At 39.8% G+C, this 23,655-nt stretch overlaps 1 protein-coding gene across 1 annotated transcript in view; it reads right to left on the bottom strand.

Annotated features, from left to right (window-relative positions):
- LOC136874435 (puratrophin-1) overlaps positions 1–23,655 on the bottom strand; it is a 1,332,114-nt gene that overhangs the window by 562,817 nt on the left and 745,642 nt on the right. The window contains exon 7 of the mRNA XM_067148069.2: positions 7,421–7,538. Within this exon, the coding sequence (XP_067004170.2) occupies positions 7,421–7,538 (118 nt within the window). The remainder of the gene's footprint in view (positions 1–7,420; positions 7,539–23,655) is intronic.

Raw genomic sequence — 23,655 nt, 5'->3', positions numbered from 1 at the left:
GTCATAAGTCAGTCGACTAATTTTGGTGATGTACTTAGGGATGTCTCTAACATTATTTCAACTAAGAGCGAGGAATTTCAGGAAAAGGAATCAGGGTGGGCTTTAGTTGAAATAATGTATCTAGAAGTTAACATCAATAAGTACAATCCTATGCGTGGATCTTCGCACATTGAGCTGCCGACATGGATTCAGCAAAGAAAAGCTGTTGTAAACATCCAAAACAATGACGAAGCATGTTTTGCATGGGCGGTGATGTCAGCTTTAAATCCTGCTAAATCGAATGTAGCGAATAGAACATCATCGTATCCACACTATTCAACGCAGCTAAATTTCGATAGTATAGAATTTCCTGTGCAGATAAAGGATATTAAGCGCTTTGAGGAACTAAATAACATTAGTATTAATGTGTATGGTGTAGAGAAAAAGTCTGTAGTAGGTCCTCTGTATTATACATGTCATAAGAAGAGTACTCATGTTAATTTACTCTATATGGAAAACAGTGTGAATAGCCACTTTTGCTGGATTAAAAATCTGAGTAGACTTGTTGGCAGTCAGTTGTCAAAACATGAGGGTAAAAAGTGGCTATGTGATGGATGCTTGCAGTATTTTAGAACTGAAGATCAGTTAACGAAGCATTCCAAGAATGACTGCAATCATGTACGTACAGAGATACCTACTACAGGCAATAATGTTTTAAAATTTACAAATTTTCACAAGCAGATGTGGGTACCGTTCGTGATTTATGCAGACTTTGAAGCCATCCTCACGCCATGCAACACATGCTCACCTAATCCTGACAACTCTTTCACTAATACTACGCACATACATGTCCCGTATAGCTTCGCGTATTACATCAAGTGTAGTTACGATGGTACGCTTAACAAGTTAGAGCTGTATCGAGGACATGATGCTGCTAAAGTATTTTTAGAAAGACTTGAAAGTGATGCAGTTCGTCTCGGTCGTATTCTGAATAGTAATATTCCTATGAAGCCACTTACCGAAATTCAGTTAAATGATCATTATTTTGCTAAGGGCTTTACGTCGCACCGACACAGATAGGTCTTATGGCGACGATGGGATAGGAAAGGCCTAGGAGTTGGAAGGAAGCGGCCGTGGCCTTAATTAAGGTACAGCCCCAGCATTTGCCTGGTGTGAAAATGGGAAACCACGGAAAATCATCTTCAGGGCTGCCGATAGTGGGATTCGAACCTACTATCTCCCGGATGCAAGCTCACAGTCGCGCGCCTCTACGCGCACGGCCAACTCGCCCGGTCTTAAATGATCATGAACGTGCTACAAAGTGTAGCATTTGTGATGGGGAATTTTCCGAAAATGACCCTAAAGTTTTTGATTATGATCATTTAACTGGTTTCTACAGATGTGCCGCTCATTATAGCTGTAATCTTAAGTATAGAGTTCCTAAATTTATCCCTGTAATTTTTCATAACTTATCTGGTTACGACTCTCATTTCATCATTTCACAATTTGGAGCTTCAGATGAAAAAGTAGATATAATCCCTCAGAATAAAGAGCGGTACATTGCGTTTGCAAAGTCTGTAAAAGTAGATGCTGAGCATTCTATAAAACTGAGATTCCTTGACTCGTTTCGCTTTATGGCGAGTAGCCTCGATAAACTTTCTAGTCATTTACAGCCTGAACAATTTACGGAAATTCGACGCGTTTTTCCCGAAGAAGCGCAGTTTAATTTACTTCGGCGTAAGGGTGTTTTTTGTTATGAATATCTCGACTGCTTAGACCGCCTCGAAGAACGTGCCTTACCATCGAAACAATCCTTTTACAGCTCGCTGAATTCAGCAGATATTAGTGATGATGACTATTTACATGCACAACATATCTGGGAGCAGTTCCACATTCAAACGCTGGGTGAATACTCCGATTTATATTTAAAGACAGATGTACTTTTGTTAGCTGATGTTTTTGAAAATTTTCGCTGTGTTTGCATGAACACCTACAGCCTTGACCCATGTCAGTATTTTCCTGCACCTGGGTTAAGTTGGGATGCTATGTTAAAACACACGCATGTGAATTTGGAACTGCTGACCGATATCGATATGGTGCACTTCATAAAATCATCAATTCGAGCCGGTCTAAGTCAGTGCAGCGGGCGGGATTCGAAGGCGAATAATAAGTACATGCCGAGTTTGGATTCCAGTCAGGAATCTCGGTATATCGTTTACCTCGATGCTAATAATCAGTATGGGTGGGCGATGAGTCAGCATCTACCGGTGAGTGGTTTCCGCTGGCTGACGCAGTGCGAAATTGATGCTTTACAGCTACACGCCCTAGGTGATGAAGCTGATAAAGGCTATTTCCTCGAAGTTGACTTACAGTATCCTAAAGAGTTACACACTTCTCATAATGACCTACCGTTCTGCCCTGAAAATATGAAGCCCCCGTACATTGCATCAACGACGAAAATGCTCATTGCTAATTTGTGCGATAAATCTAAGTATATCATTCATTACCGAAATTTAAAACAGTGTTTGCAGCATGGTTTGAAGTTATCCAAAATTCACCGCGTACTAGAATTTAATCAGTCACCGTGGCTAAAGCCATATATCGATCTGAACAATAATTTAAGAACGAATGCGGTTAACGAGTTTGAAAAAGATTTCTACAAGCTCATGAATAACAGTGCGTTTGGTAAGACTATGGAAAATGTTTACAAACGCGTTGATGTAAAATTGATTACAAACTGGGATAATATTAAGAAAACATATGGTGCTAACTATTTAATAAGTAAACCAAATTTCCACAGCTGCACCATCATACATGAGAATTTAGTTATTATACAGATGAATCGTGTCAAGGTTAAGTATGACAAACCTACCTACGTCGGCTTTGCAGTACTTGAATTGGCTAAAACACTCATGTATGAATTCCATTACGATTATATGTGAAGAAGTACGCGCATAATGCACAATTGCTCTACACAGATACCGATTCGTTTATTTATCAAATCAAAACTGATGACTATTACAATGATATAAAGCCGGACTTCAGTAGGTTTGATACAAGTAACTATCCTGCAGATAATCAATATCATCTACCGCTAGTGAACAAAAAGGTTCTAGGTAAAATGAAAGATGAATGTGCTGGGAATATTATCGATTCATTTGTAGGTACTAAATCCAAGTCATATTGTATAAAACTCTTAAATGAATTACAAATAAAGAGATTGAAGGGGGTTAAAAAGAATGTCGTTCAGAATCAGCTAAGTTTTGAAAACTATAACAATTGCATTAAAAGTAATCCATCTGTTTTGCATAAGCAAATGTCTGTCATTAGAAGCAAGAAGCACCAGTTGTACACTCATTTAATTAGTAAGGTAGCCCTTAATAGCGATGATTGTAAACGGTTTGTCATTCCAAATTCTACCAACACGCTAGCCTGGGGGCATAGTAGTATTGATAGGTACTACTTTACATAAACATTATGCTAGAGGTGTGTACTTACGTTACGCTGTCTTACATCACAATTCGGGAGAGGTACGCTGAGAGCGTAGTACGGCAAGTTTAAACTTGTACATTCAAGAATTGCATCGAGAAGTACGCAAACATCACTAGGGTAAAACGATTCGAGATAAAACTTGTACATACAAGATGTAAATAAATAATGTAGAATTGGCATATTCTTTTATTTTAGGTTAGGTATCACCTTCCTACCGGTCCTTATTTGCAAGATAGAGTTTTTGTTTATTACTCATAGAAGAAAGAAGGTGATGAGCAGATTCGTAAGTATCGTATCGTCTAGTTCGGTAAGTATCTCGAGAGCAGAATTTTTTGTCAAAAAAGCACATAGCTTTGTAAAGCACGTAGAATTTGCCGCCACCGGGGCAGCACTGTTCTCTCTGGATTAAAAGCTTTGTTTCCAAACAAGAGCACGTGGGATTTGCCGCCACCGGGCAGCACGGTGATTAAAGATGGCGGATGACAGCTGTCAGAAAAGCACATGGGTTTGTAAAGCATGTAGAATTTACCGCCACCGGGCAGCACGGTGATTAAAGATGGCGGATGATAGCTGTCAAAAAAGGGGCATAGGTTTGTAAAGCATTTGGAATTTGCCACCACCACATAGAGTGTAGCACTGAGGTTTGTGATGCAAGATGGCGGATGACAGCTGCACGTGGCTTTGTTTCCAAACAAGAGCACGTGGAATTTGCCGCCACCGGGCAGCACTGAGGTTTCGGATGCAAGATGGCGGATGACGTACCACATTTCAAAGGTAAGTAGCTAAAGAGGGCAGCACGGTGCTCAAAGATGGCGGATGACAGCTGCACGTGGCTTTGTTTCCAAACAAGAGCACGTGGAATTTGCCGTCACCAGGCAGCACTGAGGTTTCGGTTGCAAGATGGCGGATGACGTACCACATTTCAAAGGTAAGTAGCTAAAGAGGGGAGCACTATGCTCAAAGATGGCGGATGACAGCGCGCACGTGGCTGTCAAAAAGCACGTGGATTTGTTTATCTCGAGCTAGTGAGGTTAAGTTGGTAGCACTGAGGTTTAGGCCCGCCAAGATGGCAGCACTGCCGATGACAGGTGACGAAAGAGGGCAGCACAGTGTTTAAAGATGGCGGATGACAGCTGTCAAAAAAGCACGTGGCTTTGTTTACCTCACGCGCTAGTTAGGTTAAGTTGGCATTACTGAGGTTTAGGCCCGTCAAGATGGCAGTACTGAGGTTAGCGATGCGTTGTTGACTGTGAAAAAGCACGTGGCTTTGTTTACAAATCTATCAAAAAAAGCACGTGGCTGTCAAAAAGCGCGTGGCTTTGTTTACCTCGCGCTAGTTAGGTTAAGTTGGCACTACTGAGGTTTAGGCCCGTCAAGATGGCAGTACTAGGTTAGCGATGCGTTGTTGTCTGTCAAAAAGCACGTGGCTGTCAAAAAACACGTGGCTTTGTTTACCTCATGCTAGTTAGGTTAAGTTGGCACTAGTGAGGTTTAGGCCCGTCAAGATGGCAGCAGTGAGGTTAGCGATGCGTTGTTGTCGATGACAGCTGTCAAAAAGCACGTGGCTTTGTTTACAAATTCAAATCTCCCGCCAAAATTCAAATCTCCCGCCAAAATTCAGGAGGCGGCAGAACTGTCCAATTATACTACTATTGCCCGATGTACTTTTTTTTTGCTAGGTGCTTTACGTCGCACCGACACAGATACGTCTTATGGCGACGATGTGTCAGGAAAGGCCTAGGAATGGGAAGGAAGCGGCCGTGGCCTTAATTAAGGTACAGCATTTGCCTGGTGTGAAAATGAGAAACCATAGAAAACCATCTTCAGGGCTGCCGACAGTGGGGTTCGAACCCACTACCTCCCGGATGCGCCCGAAGTACTTGTGTAATTTATCGGGGACAGAGTAACACTCAGGTTACATAATGAAACCCATTGTTCCCCAAAATGGAATTATTCAGCTCTGACTTTCATTGCATTGGACACATCTAGGAGCACACGACCTCGAAAACAATGGAAAGCATATCTAAAACATTCTCGCCGGGCTGAGTGGCTCAGACAGTTGAGGCGCTGGCCTTCTGACCCCAACTTGGCAGGTTCGATCCTGGCTCAGTCCGGTGGTATTTGAAGGTGCTAAAATACGTCATGCTCGTGTGGGTAGATTTACTGGCATGTAAAAGAACTCCTGCGGGACTAAATTCTGGCACCTCGGCGTCTCCGAAAACCGTAAACGTAGTTAATGCGACGTAAAAACAACAACATAAAAATGATTAAAATGAAACGTTCTCCCATTCTTCATAGGCTAATCGAATGTCATGAGAAACGATGAAAACCAAGTGCTGCAAGTAACACGCTTAATTCGTGGTGGAAACAATTACATTTGAGGCTGGCAGCGGGTCGCGGGTTCAGGTCTTAAGGATATCGTCCAATCAGGTCATTATTCTTCACAAACAGCTAATCGTATTATGACTGGAAGGAAAATGAAAATTAAAGACTCTCATTGTCATTTCTGAAGGCATTTGACCGCAATCCATGCTACAACTCAAGATGGTGTAAAATAGCTGGCTTTAATAACTTCATTTCTCTCATAAAATCCAGAACGAGCAATAAGTCGTCCTATGTTCCCGAATAGGAAAATGCAATTTTTGATGGGTCGGTGTTGTAAGAAGGTGGTATCTAACTTCAGCCACTAATAAGTAGATTACCCGGCAATTTGGCCGTGCGGTTAGGAGCACACAGCTGTGAGCTCGCATCCGGGAGATAGTGGGTTCGAACCCCACTGTCGGCAGCCCAGAAAATGGTTTTCCGTGGTTTCCCATTTTCACACCAGGCAAATGCTGGGGTAGTACGTTAATTAAGACTATGGCCGCTTCCTTCCCATTCCTAGGCCTTTGCTGTCCTATTGTCGCCACAAGACCTATCTGTCGGTGCGACGTAAAGCAAATAGCAAAAAAAAAAAAAAAAGTACAGTTTTATCACAAGGGATATTATTATGCGAAACAAGGAGAAAACAAAACAGGTGTCTCTTTACGAAGAATGTTGTAATTGTGGTAGAAACAAAGTATAAAATTAATTTAAGATACGCAGAAAATAGTGGCCAGAAACTAATTTGGAAGTATACCTCAGATTTTTAACAAGCAGTTAGACCTTACTTTTTGGATTACCCTCGTATTTCCATTAGATATACCTGTTTGCTTGTATAATAATAATAATAATAATAATAATAATAATAATAATAATAATAATAATAATAATAATAATAATAATAATAATAATAATGGAACATTTTTACTTGTATAATAATAATAATAATAATAATAATAATAATAATAATAATAATAGTTTTATGTCCCAATAACTACTTAGACGGTTTTCGGAGACGCCAAGTTGCCGGAATGTTGTCCTGTAAATCCACCGATACCAGGGGGACGTATTTGACGTATTTGAGCATCATATACCACCGGAATGAGCCGAGATCGAACCCACCAACTTGAACTGAGAAGTCCAACGCTCTACCGCCGGAGCTACCCAGCACGGCAGATTGAGAAAGAAAGGGATTCTGGTAAAAGCGATGATGACGATGATGATGATGATGTTTTAGTCTGAACGGCTTGATAAGGATACGGAGTCTTACCAAGAATATCACTGGATCAAATAGAGAAACAACAATAATTATACGGTGGATAGAAATCTTTAATAAGTGGGCACCGTTAGTCATAACCATGTCCCGGATGTGATTAGTAGAGGATAAGGAGTCTCTCTTCAAGTAACCAACAGCTCGCACCGACAACTACACATTCGAGAAACGGACATCCAGAATGTGTCTCGAGCAGAGTGGGTTCCTCGGGAGGAAGTCTCCTTATCTCAAGACCTCCTGTGGAGGCAAATGGGGGGCACAGTAGCTCCCTAGTCTCGTAACAATTAAGTCATGAGACAAGAAGAATGGACTGACCTGGGAATGGAGGCATAGTAGAGCAGAAGTCTGGCCACCTGGTGACGATCCAGTCCCGACTTCACCACTGCTGTGGAATCCACGAGAAGCAGCGGCCGGTCCTCCAGGTCGTGGGTTCCTGCAACAAGAACACACTATCACAGCCATTTATAATTTTAGAACAGAAAAATATAACAAAATGGTTTTACGCCCTACTATCTCCCACGAGTTTCGGAGATGCTGAGACGTCAGAAATTTTTATCTCGCCAGAGTTCTTTTAAGTGCCGGTAAATTTACCGACACTAGGTCTGAGTCGGGTATAACCCTCAACTCGGGCTGAGAAAGACAGCGATCTACCGTCTGAACTACTCAGTCGAGCAAATACGAAAATATACTTAAGATATCAACGTCTCAGACCAAAGCAGAAAGCGTTGGTCACCCTCATGACACAAATCCACAACAATTGGTATAACCACTATAGATACCAACATGAGCAGAAGTTATTGGAACGAGAAAGAAGTGAAAAGTTGACTGTACTCTCGATTTTAACTCGAATTCTCTATTTCCGTTAGGACGAACAAGACAGATAGTGACTCATTCAGCTTTTTGAAGCTGAATCGGCTGTTCTTGAGCAAAGACTGAAATAATATGAAATTACATTTCTACACTTCCAAATTGTTTAATGATTTTAAAAACCAGTCATTTCCTCTCACGCGCCGGATTTGTGAAGTGGTTTTGTAGTAACTCAGACTTTGATCTGTAGATGTTTCCAATCACAGTGAATTCAATATAGAAGAGCTCGGTTTCGAATCCTGAATCCCTCTTTCATCTTAAGACTGCTTTAAGGAAAGCTATCTTCTAAAACCATTCTAAGTATTTAAATCATAAACGTTAATAGGTTTAGTTCACGATGGATGAAGCCATCTCTAATATAGGCCCTACTTGCTAAAAGTTTCAAAATAACGTGACAATATTTGACTTTTGATTGATTGACTGATTGATGTTTGTTGTTTAAAGGGGCCTAATATCGAGGTCATCGACCCCTAATGATACGAAATGAAACGAAATGAAATGACAATTTAAAAGTACAAAATCCTCCACTGACCAGAATTCAAAACATGAGGACGAAGAATGAATGGATGGACGGATATGAATTTAAAACGATCAGTGGATCCGACCCACAGTGCCTCAAATGCACAGAAGCTGGCAAAAAACAATAGTATTACTGACCAAGGGACTGCTTCTATAGCACAGTGGGGAATCGATTATGCTTATAGTCGAAACGGGTCCAAAATCCAGGTCATCGGCCCCTCATAATGTTATTTATCGCTAGGAAAGTAGAACCGTGCAATGTGTAATATTGCGGTACTAATCAAAAGTAGCGGAGACTCGCGGTATGCCACACATTATGGTACTATTCACAGGTATGGTGTTTCGCACATTGCGGCGCTAATTACAGGCAACGCAAACCTATAGCGTTCCTCACATAAGTGGACTAACCACAGGGACTCGTACTATCATCACATAGTGCGAACTGAGCATACTGTAGGTAAGGCAGAACCATGGTGTTGCTATTCCCATAGTGTTGCTCATATAGGGGTACGAATCACAGGTACCGTAGGACCCACATCCTGATTCACACACTGTCGCTACTAATCACAGACCTATTGCGTACCTAACATAGTGGCACTACTCGCAAGTAAATGCGACCCATAGTGTTCCCTGCGTGATGGTACTAATTACAAGTAGTCTCATGGTTCTAATTGGATCATCACTTGGTCGCCCCTTTTAGTCGCCTCTTACAACTGGCAGGGGGTACTGTGGGTGTATTCTTCCTCTGCGTCCCCCACCCACAGGGGCGTTTTGTGTTTGGTCTGCGAGATGTATTTTATTTCCCTCAAGTCCGCCGGCAAGCCCGTTAGGACTCCCTTATCTGCCAACTGGGACGCGCCATGTGGGAGTATCACCTCTCCCCCTGCTACGCCAGCGTAGTAGGTTCGTGGTAAAGACTTTTAATTCAATTCGAAATAAATGAAATTCAGAGTGAGATAAGAGGATCGGTTTATCCTAATGTATTTTTTTTTTTGCTGTTTGCTTTACGCCGCACCGACACAGATAGGTCTTATGGCGACGATGGTATAGGAAATGGCTAGGAGTGGGAAGGGAGCGGCCGTGGCCTTAATTAAGGTACAACCCCAGCATTTGCCTGGTGTGAAAATGGGGAAACCACGGAAAACCATCTTCAGGGCTGCCGACAGTGGGGTTCGAATTCACTATCCTAATGTAAAGTTTCAGCATATTTAGATCGGGATAGGAATATATTGCTTAACATTATTGTAGTGAAGGCTCAGAGAGAAGGTGCACACGAGCTGCGACGTACAGAAAGTAGTGGACCGGACTAAGGAGGACACGGCTCTAACCTACTCCAGCGCTTACCGTCACCAGCTTCTCACGACCTCCTGAACCTTGCTCGCCACAATTAGTGGGTTCGAGTCCAACTTGGTGCAACATAATGTAGCACAGCGTATCGCAGCGCGTTCCACACGATCTGTTCTCGGATGAATGCAGAAAAGACGACCATTAATCGGGCGGTGCTCTCTGTCCTGTTTTCTGATAGTTTCACGGCGTTTACAGCAATTTCTATTGAGATATTTAACCTTATTACTCCCCGATGGGAACTTTGGAAGATGACAAGGAACAATTAAACGAATGAAACATGAAAGTAGGCTATATGGCGCTGATGGCACAGGGGTTATTGAGTTCAGTGTCTGAAAATATCTGTCGTTTCATTTACAGTAACAATCACTATCTACCATGTCATAGATCACGGGTTCGATCCGGTCAAGGTTGGACGATCATCGAGGATAGAAAATAATCTATTGTTCACCATACCGTTTGTTTCAGCAACAACATTTTTGAGTTCGCACTTAAGTGATCACCTGGCAAAATTCTAACTTTCGGCGCCCAAGTATTTTACAGATTTCTTGGTTTCACTACTAGGATCGCTGATTGTACTACGAAATACAGTGGTGCAAACTCGTAGGTGGAAGAGAACGTCTAAATTGATGTGCAAGTCATCCAGATGCTGTTAAGATCAAAACTCTCCAAATGTCGGCCAAGGTCGTATGGTATTAATCTTTTCTGAGCGCATCTTTCTATGTTTATATCGAGTCGGTGGAGCACATAAGCACAATTTGAGATATGGCTGAGGGTTAATACCTGATGCCCTGCCTGTCGTTATGTGTTTATCCAATTGAAAATCTCAACCGAATTCAGCAAGTTTCAAATACGGGTAAAGTAGTTTGGGATTTGAGAAGCCACTGCACGCTGTCTCTCTTTGTTATTATTATCATCATCATCATCATCATCATCATCATCATCATCATCATCATCAGTTTACCCTCCAGGTTCGGTTTTTCCCCTCGGACTCAGCGAGGGATGCCACCTCTACCGCCTCAAGGGCAGTGTCCTGGAGCTTCAGACTCTTGGTCGGGGGATACAACTGGGGAGAATGACCAGTACCTCGCCCAGGCGGCCTCACCTGCTATGTTGAACAGGGGCCTTGCGGGGGATGGCGAAGATTGGAAGGGATAGACAATGAGGAGGGAAGGAAGCGGCCGTGGCCTTAAGTTAGGTACCATCCCGGCATTTGCCTGGAGGAGAAGTGGGAAACCACGGAAAACCACTTCCAGGATGGCTGAGGTGGGTGGGAATCGAACTCACCTCTACTCAGTTGACCTCCCGAGGCTGAGTGGACCCCGTTCCAGCCCTCGTACCACTTTTCAAATTTCGTGGCAGAGCCGGGAATCGAACCCGGACCTCCGGGAGTGGCAGCTAATCACGCTAACCACTACACCACAGAGGCGGACATTATTATTATTATTATTATTATTATTATTATTATTATTATTATTATTATTATTATTTATGTATTTTGAAGTTCGCGACATTTCTAACAGAGATAATAAATACGTGCTTAGTTTATCTGAATTAATGCGGGTTCGATTCCTCTTACACCCTCTGACTCACTGACTGATCAATGTATCTTCAAAACACCCTAATGTAGGAAGTTCAAATTTCGCACGATAGTTTCCCTTATGTGTTAGGTGGTCACTTAGAAAGTCTTAAAAAAACACCACTCTCTAAAGAGATAAACGGGGAGTTAAACCAAAACATTCCTTCGAAACCTTTCACTGTACACAGTTGAAATTTGACATAATGGCTGTTTTCATTGCTGTTGTTATTTAATAAATATTTTCGAATATTCCACCCTTAAATGGTTTAAAGGGAGGTTAGTTCCAAAAATATATTCATTCCCCCGAAAAAAATTGACATACGAGTTTGAAATTTCGCATCATGGCCGTTATTCCTCAACTTAGTTATTAAATAAGAAATGGTCTTAAGACATTGCATCCTTAGAAGAGTTCAAACGGGAGCCAGCTGCGATAACTCTCAATTCATTTCCCTGAAACTGTTTGACGAAATTTCATACGATGGTAACTTAATTTACATCCTACATGTTAAGTGTGAAAGAGGCGGCCCCTAAGCGGCTAAAATGGGGGTTTGGTTTCGTAAACAAGCATAATAGTTTATGTCTTATATATTAAAATAAAATGGTCTTAAAAATTCCGCCACATAGGGGATTGAATGGTGGTTAGATCTGGTAACAAATGTTATTTCTCCCAAAACATTGTATGTACGAGGTAAAAATATTCAAGATGGTCTCTTATATGTCCTGCATGCTAAATAAGACAAGGATGAAAAAAAATTGCCCAGGAGGTTAAATATGAAAACAAAATTTTCTCTGAAACTGTCTGACCTATGATTTTGAAATTCCAGTGATGATTGTTCTTTTGTCCTTGATGTTAAATATGAAGTATTTTAAAGCATTTCACGTATAAGGGGTGTAAATGGGGGTATTGCTCTGATAATGAAAAATATTCATTCCCCAAAACCGTTTGACGTTCGAAGTTGTAATTTCACATGATCATTGATATTTTATGTTAAATATGAAATTTACAATAATATGAATAGCTCCGAGATGAATAAAATTGTTCTCAATATCATCTCTATATTCTAGATATCTCATAAGACAAAGTTTGAAATAATTCTACCCCTTAGTACATTGAATGAGAGTTAAGAACGAAAATATATTCATTCTTCCGACACCACATCTCATGAAGTTAGAATTTCATATAGTCTTTGCTTTTTTTTATAATCCTAGATGTGAAATTTGAAAAATTTGAAAATAATCTACCCGTAAGGAGTTTAGAGGGTTAGATCTGAAAATAAAACCGTTTAACGTACGAAGTCGAAATTTCAAGTGATCTTTGCTCTTTCATGCCGTAGATATTAAAACGAATCAAAGTCGTTCAAAGATAGAGCTAACCACTCTGTCCCACTTAGGGCCGACGTTACGGATAGTCGGGGAGTCGTGGACTATTAGAAGTTTCATAGCTTTACCTTATCTAAGAATTAAACTCAAATGTTTCATTATGTCGCTATTCATTAGAGAGACGTGAGAGAAGCATGCACGGTTCATTCCGAAGGATTGATATTTCGATACCTTGTGGAATCGAAAACTTAAACATGTGACTAACCTCTGGAGAGGTAACTGTACATGAAGTTCACTCATACTGCTGCTCAAGCGACTACATGAAAATTCCTGGAAACAAAGAGCACAAACCACTATATCATACTGCTTGACGAGGTTGACAACAATAATAATAATAATAATAATAATAATAATAATAATAATAATAATAATAATAATAATAATAATAATAATAATAATAATAATAATAATAATATCGAGCTCGATAGCTGCAGACGCTTATGTGAGGCCAGTATCCAGTATTTGGGAGATAGTAAGTTCGAACCCCACTGTCGGCAGCCGTGAAAATGGTTTTCCGTGGTTTCCCATTTTCACACCAGGCAAATGATGGGACTGTATCTTAATTAAGGCCACGGCCGCTTCCTTCCCACTCCTAGCCCTTTTCTGTCCCATCGTCGACATGAGACCTATCTATTTCGGTGCGACGTAAAGCAACTAGCAAAAATAATAATAATAATAATAATAATAATAATAATAATAATAATAATAATAATAATAATAATAATAATAATAATAATAATTGGAAAATATTAGCAGTGTTTTGCTAGGAAGTGTCACTTATTTTCAAAACCACGATATAACCAAAAATCCCGAAGACGGGGTCTGAAAATACTCTACTTGTGGGAAATTTTCTTGTATTTTAGAATGCTTCGAGCAAACAACAGCCTAATAATCAGCGCTGAAGATATTGCCATACAAATGTATGCGTAAATGTTTGAGCTAACCCCCTTATATTGCATTACAAACTGACTGAACGTAACTTGGATGGGATAGGAATTAACACAAACTAAACAACGGACTAGCCGGTGAAGAGAACCGTCGATTTCACATGATCCTTACACGCCAACATTTCAGCAGGCCAGCTCCACTGTGCGTATGGCGAGATGGTGTTACATCATACGATACGTGAGAGACGCCTACCTGTATTCATTTCACAATGTTTAGTCACTTACCGGGCCACTGAGTTTGGATCAAGGCTGATAAAATCACGACTCCCTTCAAAAGACTTCGTACGTGTAAAACCAACGCTAAATCGGTGTCCTTCGATTAGAAGTGTGTGGTGTTACAATAATAATAATAATAATAATAATAATAATAATAATAATAATAATAATAATAATAATAATAATAATAATAATAATAATAGAAGGATCTCATGGAATGCCAAAATAAGGCATTACAACACTATAGAAAAACAGAATGCCTGTATGCCAGCGAATGCCTCTCGATGAATTACAAGTTGAAAAGCTGGAGATTCTATAAAGAAGAATACGGAAAATCTTAGGCCGAATTCAGACTGAAACCGGCTGGAAACTTCTAAACAATAATGAAGTCTAAAAAAAAGTGGAGAAATTTTCAGAGACCATGGCGAGGAGGAGGTTATCATTTCTCGGCCAGTTGTACAGAATGGACAAAACCAGACTAACCAAAACGTTATTCGACTACCTGTAGAAGAAGGATACAACGACGGCATGGATTAAGGAAGTTAATAAAGATATAGAGAAGTCCAACATCCAAGAAGTTCAGGTCTTAGACAGGAAAATATTTCGGACCAAGATTCAAAATTTGGAAGGGCTTCAATGTCGAAAGAACTGCAAAGACGGGAAGAGCCTAGACAGATTAAAAAAAAAACAACAACAACAAAAAAACCCAGCATAACGCCCATACAAAGGAGTACTGGAGGAAGTGAAAACTTCAAAGAAAAAATGAAAGTGTAGTGTGATCCTAAGTGGTCAATCCGCAAATAAAAAATTGAAGGATTTCGAGCGGCTATAATTTCTAGGCGTTTTCTTTTCGAGAAAATAATTTCATAATACTTCGTTATACCTCAATTAAATCGATGATACTTTGTTCATAATTCTCTCAGTCCAAATACATTTTGAATTTATGAGCTGTGAAGGTTTAGCCTGTCATTTTAATCCATAGACCTCCTGATATAGGAAATAATAATAATAAAAACAACAACAACAACAACAATAATAACAATAATAATAATAATAATAATAATAATAATAATAATAATAATAATAATAATAATAATAATACCAGATGTACACCCGCCCCGTGCATTTCAATGAAGCGCCTTGGAGAATGCTATCTAAAATCTAAAACTCGCAATAACTAATACAATTAGTTTGGACATTTCTCTACAGATGTCTCTACTATAAACTTATATTATGCCCTCTAGTGTGAATATTGACTATTATAATTGTAGATTAATTTTGTATTTTAAGGTTTACTACAGTGAACTGGTTATTCATTGTTTTTGGTGTGTTAATCTTTACAACACTCCTATTTCTTCCCGCCAAGTTAGGATGTTGGCCAGTAGAAAGTTTTGTATATTTATTTTTCATCCAATCAACATTGCCTGGTATGTATTTAATTACCCAATGAGATTTGGGGGTGTGTCGGGCCTTAGCCCAGAGCTTTCTGGAACTTTCCCCTCGCCTATAAAAGCTGGCATATTTTCGGGCCAGGTTGTCTTATTGACCTTTCCAGTCTACAGAGCGTGTATTTATAAAGGAGGCGGGGCACCTCGTCCATCTTCGAGAAGTCCACCAGCTCAAGGTAATGGCAGTTCTGGCGTAATTAAGTAATAGTCTCTGAAAGCTAGCTCAAGGGGAAAGTTTCCAATCTTTATTAATGTAACTTTAATTTTCTAAAATGTAAATTTCAAATTTTAAATGTAAACATCAAACTAGCTGAAAGAACTTATCCGAAATATGGGAATAGGGAGTGAGCTACCTTCTCGCGTTCCCTCTCAACTTGAATTTGAGGTGACTATGATTTTGTAACATTTTTCAGTTTGTAATCTTCGCAACTTAAATATTTTCGCCATCGAGTCACGTCAGTAGCACAGGCTTAGCCACCGTAACTTAGGAGCTATAAGCTTAAATAGGGTTATAAGGTTTTCTTTTCAACTTTCAAGGAGTGCAAGTGTCCGCCTTCATTCCATTATGGTTTTTGGGCCAGTTATCTAACCTTTTGCTTTTATCGAAGGCCTTCTAGAATGGGTATGTGCTACCCCTGCTACAATCAATGTCATTACTTAAATGTTGAGCATTCAAGACAGTGAATACTGTTGGCATTTGTAAAATGTAGGTTGTACCTTTGATAGGCCTGGAGATATCTGGAAATAGGTTCCTGAGTGTAAATTTTATAAGGCATAGATGCTCTTTCTATTAATGTAAAGGTGTTAATGTAAAGGTGTTAATGTAAAGGTTGAAGGTTGAAGGCTTTGGAAGGCTGGAGTGGTGTAATGTTTGGAGAGTTGTCTCCTGGATAATTTTCATGGAGCAGTAGTGCTCTTGTCATTTATTATATTTCTTCTATATCTCATTGTTTTACCTGAAATCTTGTTTTTCGTTTAGAGAATTGTTTTGTTAAATTTTTAATATCTGAAAAGGACCCTTCCCCCCCCCAAAGGAGAAAGGAATATAGCTCTAATTTTAAAGTTTTAACTCACTCTATGACTGTCTTATATCGACCCATTCATGCCCGCACCTTCTTTCACCTCTGTCCACCACAGAATCTCCGTAATAATAATAATAATAATAATAATAATAATAATAATAATAATAATAATAATAATAATAATAATAATAATAATAATAATAAAGTTTTAACGTCCCACTAATTACTTTTGCGGTTTATAGAGGCGCCGAATGTGGAAATTTTGTTAATAATAATAATGTTATTTGCTTTACGTCCCACAAACTACTTTTCAAGGTCTTCGGAGACGCCAAGGTGCCAGAATTTAGTCCCGCAGGAGTTCTTTTACGTGCCAGTAAATCTACCGACACGGGGCTGTCGTATTTGAGCACCTTCAAGTACCACCGGACTGAGCCAGGATCGAACCTGCCAAGTTGGATTTAGAAGGCCAGCGCCTTAACCGTCTGAGCCACTCAGCCCGGCAGGAAATTTTGTTCAGCACTAATTCTTTTATTTGAATGATCAAGTGCCTTATATAATCCTTGACGTTAGCGATCTGTAGTCATTGCCCCTACCCTACTAAAATAGGTGCCACTGAACCGCGGTAGAGTGGCCAGTTCCTTTCTATCCCTCTTCTAGCCAAAGGCACGTGAGCTACACTCCACGCCCAATGTTGTTTAACTGTAGAGATCTCACAGGATCTGGTGTTTCGACATGGCTGAATGAGATCTTTTGCGTGTCGGTGAATATATCGACATGAGGCTGGGGCATTTAAGCACTTTCAAATATCATCGGACAGAATCGGGATCGAACCCACTTACCTGTGCTCAGAAGGTCAACACTCTATCGTCTTAACCACTCAAGCTGGCAAGGCAGTGGATAATGTGAAGCAATGACATGCGCGCTTCGTCAACGAGCTGGGTGCAGACTTTTGAAATATGGATGTATGGCAGAATGTTCAGATCCAATGAGTAGATCGCCGGTCTCGTGGTGTAGGGGAAGCGTGCCTGTCTCTTATACGGAGGCCCCGGGTTCGATTTCCGGCCAGCTCAGAGATTTTTACCTGGATTTGAGGGCTGGCTCGAGGTCCACTCAGCCTACATAATTAGAATTGAGGAGCTATCTGACGGCGAGATAGCGGCCCCGGTCTAGAAAGCCAAGAAAAACGGCCGAGAGGATTTGTCGTGCTGACCACACGACACCTCATAATCTGCAGGCCTTCGGGCTGAGCAGCGGTGGCTTGGTAGGCCATGGGCCTTCAAGGGCTGTAGTGCCATGGGGTAGTAGGAGTAGATCCTGTCAACAACGAGAAGGTACTCCGTCGAGCCGGGAAATCAAAATGAGTCCTGACCCTTAAAGATGCAAGTCTCTTTCAGTCACATCTTCCGAAACGAAAAGTACAGTTTGATACAAGTCATCATGTAAGGGATATGTATATATAATAATGGCGTGTTGTCTCCGGAGAGACTTTGTGCAGGTCTTTCGAGTCTTCCTCGGAGCCATCCGAATTAACCAATGCATGTTACAATCCCCAACCCGGGAATCCAACCCAGGTTCTTTTGGACCAAAGACCAGCATAGCATAGAACCGAACGTAGAAGACATGCTACTGTAGATAGGAAATGTGGGAGAGGGTGGAGAAGATTATCCTAGGTGTGGAAACCCTGATAGCGGTTCGATGCCCAAAAATCGGCCACACTGATACGGGAGGCGCAAGATAGAAACAATTGCTCCATTGTGGTCGCCAAACTCCTGTGAGGGGAAGGTATCAGAAACAGCAAAATACAGTGGACTCAATAACATTAGAATGTGCACAATGATACGTTGCTAGCCCATTCCCAACCTCACTTTTATTCTTAAAAATTTATGTAATGGATTATTGCCTTGGTGTCATAGTTCAGTACATTATCATAAGGTTCTCTTTAACGTGACCTTCTTCGAAGTTAAATTCCCGAAATAGGAATCCACCCATCTTGGTTTGAATACATTTTAGAATTAGAGGTCCGATGGCATACAACCACAAGATCTGAAAGCACGAAAAATCGCAAGCTACCTTGATTAAATATATGAATACATTGACGTCATTCAATCATTCATTCAATAATGAATGTTTTCTCCTTTGTCGGTGGTTATCCATGTCTGGGAGAGAGGAATGTTTATTCATTCATGCATGGATGAATACAATTAAATCATCCAACAATACATTCATTCATCTAGTCATTCATTTTTATTCATAATCTCTGTTGTAAGTCGAGGATAACCCTGTTGAGACTTGTGACATAAATAAATACTTGCACTAATACAACATAACGGTAAGATACATGTTATCCATTATCAGTTATTATTATTATTATTATTATTATTATTATTATTATTATTATTATTATTATTATTATCAGTTATTATTATTATTATTATTATTATTATTATTATTATTATTATTATTATTATTATTATTATTATTATTATTATTATTATTATTATTACAACTTTCCCCATGCGGAGGCTGCCACAAGGACAAAGTATGTCGACTACACAGTATTTTGTCTTCTAAGTTACTGTTGACTTTGCTAGTGTGCCAGGTGGAAGATTCACCAAAAGACTCAGGAATAGATTTGCAATACGGTTCTTCAGATGTTATATAGATGGTTGCGGAGTATGGTCACTGAACTTCGTATTGCGGCGATAGTGATATCGTGAAGTCGTGTCCGGCTGAGACCGAGAGAATCCCATAGCTGTACAAGAAATTTAGGGATTGTGCCTCGAGCTCCGATCATGAGTCCATGGACGGAAATCTTGTCTAGGTGATATTTATCTTTATAGTAGTTTACAGTTGGCTGGTAAATTGACTTCTTTTCGGCGTCCATACGTATAATGCCATATTAAGAACCCCAAGCACCTTGAGACTACTTGGAGAATTGGAGAGCCACGTGGTCGAAGTATTGCTTGGTAACCTGACCTGGTAACCTTTTTTCTTTTCGGATTTACTCTAATTTTCGCGGTCAGTGACCTCAGTGTTGATTGTTAAAACGTACATACATAAATAAATTTACAGACAATTAAAATCTATCCACCATTTCATTATTTTGTTCGTCTCTTAAGTACCAGTACATAGAATTTCGGTTAGTGCAGTGGCTTAGCTTCTTGGCTTCTGCTTCTCATATCAGGTCATATCAAGCAGCTCCTCAGTTGGATAAACAAGGCTAACTGAATACTATTCAGCCTCCAGTTCAGAATTAAATTACTTGGACGGAGAGGAAGTTTGAAATAATAAATGGAATAATATTCACGGCAAGAATAAAATATATTAATTGCAGATTTCAAAGACGGTCAATGTATGCAAAAGCAGTCAGTTGAGATTTAAAACTAGTTTCATTGCTCATCAAAACTGAAATCATGTACCAAATTATCTAGAGTACTTAAATAGAGCAGTTTTAAATGTTCAGACTGAATACATTTGCAATGTTTGAGATTTATATTACAAAGTTTTGCGGCTCATCATAATTAAGATTTATGGTATATACTACCGGAGGAGAAAAACTCCTGATGCAGAAGCTACGATCGTTAACTACAAGTCTTTTATTCCGGGCAGGGTCAACTCTCATATGTAACTCTAATGACCGGGCATTCTGTGGTTAACCGCGAGCTTTCTAGCTCACACACCGGGAACGATTAACCAATTCACTACGCGGGAAATGTGGGCTAAATGTAAGGAGTTATCATCGCCAAGTAGGGCGGATAAAACCTTTTTAAAAACGAATTAATTATTTTCGTAGAGAAGAATGGAGCAGAACTCGATTCATTAGATCGGTGTCATGAGTGAGCCTAGTTCCTTCGGGCTATAGCTCGTTAGGTGTGAGATGAAAGGCCCCACTATCCCTTGCGGTACCTCATAGTGACTGAGAAATATGTTCCCCTTGACTGACTGCTTAATACGCAAATGCCCAATGGAGATAAGAATGGAGGATGAAAACCAGTCCTCAGCTTTGATCGTACTTAATCTACCAGCGAAAACTTGGACTGCTCTTAACAGGATTCAGACCAAATCTGCACTGAATCTATATATATAAAAGCAAGTCGGGCTGGAGCGATGTATATATAAATATTTAAAAATGAAAAAAAGACGTGAATTAATGAGGCACTTCCAGAAATCTCAGAAATTTGAAACTTGGTACGAGGGAAACTGATGACCCCAGGATCCCTAGAAAAATCGGAAATTCTCAAAATTCCCTGAAGGGGGCACGCTGGGGGCGGGCTCAAATTTTGGGCTCAGTATAAGAACACAGTCGTATAGTATATCCAAAACGATAACCTATAGGTTTCGTGGGCTAAAAAATTTTCGGGAATTTCCTCATTTTTATCCCCCATCCCCCCAAATCAAGATGGCGGCACAACCTGCGAGACGAGGTAGACAATTGAAATTTGGTGAAATTATAGCTTTTGGTCCCTAACCGACGGGAAAATTCCAAGATGTTCAAATTTTTCACTTTTTACCCCCAAAGATATCGAAATATGGAGGCAATTTTAATGACTGTGCAGACATTCCTTTTGAGCTATTTTTTGGCTAAACGGTAAATCGTATCACAAAACGGATGGCACAATGTCCCTTCAATTCGTAGTGATCTACAACTTTGGTCCTGTGACATTTTGTCGTATCTCTCTCCCTTATAAGTTAAATTTGGCCGTATATCTGGATTGTTCGTAAATTTGGTGATTTTTACAAGTATATTTTAGTGTTTGACACACTTATAAGAATGATAGGATCATCACGTTATGTGCGCACATTGGCACAATTAAGGGACATATGCGTACCAAATTTCATGATTTTAGCTTATACATAAGATGGCAAAATGTAATGTAAAATGTTAAAAATGCACCCAAATTTCACCCTATTCAAAATTTGAACTCAATTTGCCCCCTTAATATGGGAGATACGAGGAAATGGTTTAGAAACAAACATGTAGAGCGATAAATGAGGCGTCGGATGGCGCAAACCGTTTCTTAATATCATAAACCGTTTAGGAGATATGAACCTCGAAGTGGAAGTCTGCACTTTTCAACGTGCTCATGCTTATCCGTCATCTATCTATATATATAAAAGCAAGTCGGGCTGGAGCGATGTATATATAAATATTTAAAAATGAAAAAAAGACGTGAATTAATGAGGCACTTCCAGAAATCTCAGAAATTTGAAACTTGGTACGAGGGAAACTGATGACCCCAGGATCCCTAGAAAAATCGGAAATTCTCAAAATTCCCTGAAGGGGGCACGCTGGGGGGGGCTCAAATTTTGGGCTCAGTATAAGAACACAGTCGTATAGTATATCCAAAACGATAACCTATAGGTTTCGTGGGCTAAAAAATTTTCGGGAATTTCCTCATTTTTATCCCCCATCCCCCCAAATCAAGATGGCGGCACAACCTGCGAGACGAGGTAGACAATTGAAATTTGGTGAAATTATAGCTTTTGGTCCCTAACCGACGGGAAAATTCCAAGATGTTCAAATTTTTCACTTTTTACCCCCAAAGATATCGAAATATGGAGGCAATTTTAATGACTGTGCAGACATTCCTTTTGAGCTATTTTTTGGCTAAACGGTAAATCGTATCACAAAACGGATGGCACAATGTCCCTTCAATTCGGAGTGATCTACAACTTTGGTCCTGTGACATTTTGTCGTATCTCTCTCCCTTATAAGTTAAATTTGGCCGTATATCTGGATTGTTCGTAAATTTGGTGATTTTTACAAGTATATTTTATTGTTTGACACACTTATAAGAATGATAGGATCATCACGTTGTGTGCGCACATTGGCACGATTAAGGGACATATGTGTACCAAATTTCATGATTCTAGATTATACATAAGTAGGCAAAATGTAATGTAAAATGTTAAAAATGCACCCAAATTTCACCCTATTCAAACTTTGAACTCAATTTTCCCCCTTAATATGGGAGATACGAGGAAATGGTTTAGAAACAAACATGTAGAGCGATAAATGAGGCGTCTGATGGCGCAAACCGTTTCTTAATATCATAAACCGTTTAGGAGATATGAATCTCGAAGTGGAAGTCTGCACTTTTCAACGTGCTCATGCTTATCCGTCATCTATCTATATATATAAAAGCAAGTCGGGCTGGAGCGATGTTGTATATATAAATATTTAAAAATGAAAAAAAGACGTGAATTAATGAGGCACTTCCAGAAATCTCAGAAATTTGAAACTTGGTACGAGGGAAACTGATGACCCCAGGATCCCTAGAAAAATCGGAAATTCTCAAAATTCCCTGAAGGGGGCACGCTGGGGTGGCTCAAATTTTGGGCTCAGTATAAGAACACAGTCGTATAGTATATCCAAAACGATAACCTATAGGTTTCGTGGGCTAAAAAATTTTCGGGAATTTCCTCATTTTTATCCCCCATCCCCCCAAATCAAGATGGGGGCACAATCTGCGAGACGAGGTAGACAATTGAAATTTGGTGAAATTATAGCTTTTGGTCCCTAACCGACGGGAAAATTCCAAGATGTTCAAATTTTTCACTTTTTACCCCCAAAGATATCGAAATATGGAGGCAATTTTAATGACTGTGCAGACATTCCTTTTGAGCTATTTTTTGGCTAAACGGTAAATCGTATCACAAAACGGATGGCACAATGTCTCTTCAATTCGTAGTGATCTACAACTTTGGTCCTGTGACATTTTGTCGTATCTCTCTCCCTTATAAGTTAAATTTGGCCGTATATCTGGATTGTTCGTAAATTTGGTGATTTTTACAAGTATATTTTAGTGTTTGACACACTTATAAGAATGATAGGATCATCACGTTATGTGCGCACATTGGCACAATTAAGGGACATATGCGTACCAAATTTCATGATTTTAGCTTATACATAAGATGGCAAAATGTAATGTAAAATGTTAAAAATGCACCCAAATTTCACCCTATTCAAAATTTGAACTCAATTTGCCCCCTTAATATGGGAGATACGAGGAAATGGTTTAGAAACAAACATGTAGAGCGATAAATGAGGCGTCGGATGGCGCAAACCGTTTCTTAATATCATAAACCGTTTAGGAGATATGAACCTCGAAGTGGAAGTCTGCACTTTTCAACGTGCTCATGCTTATCCGTCATCTATCTATATATATAAAAGCAAGTCGGGCTGGAGCGATGTATATATAAATATTTAAAAATGAAAAAAAGACGT

Source organism: Anabrus simplex, chromosome 5 (assembly GCF_040414725.1).
Source record: "Anabrus simplex isolate iqAnaSimp1 chromosome 5, ASM4041472v1, whole genome shotgun sequence".
Classification (NCBI taxonomy): domain Eukaryota; kingdom Metazoa; phylum Arthropoda; class Insecta; order Orthoptera; family Tettigoniidae; genus Anabrus; species Anabrus simplex.
The sequence above is the reverse complement of the archived record's forward strand: the minus strand, read 5'-3'. Positions and strand labels throughout refer to the sequence as shown.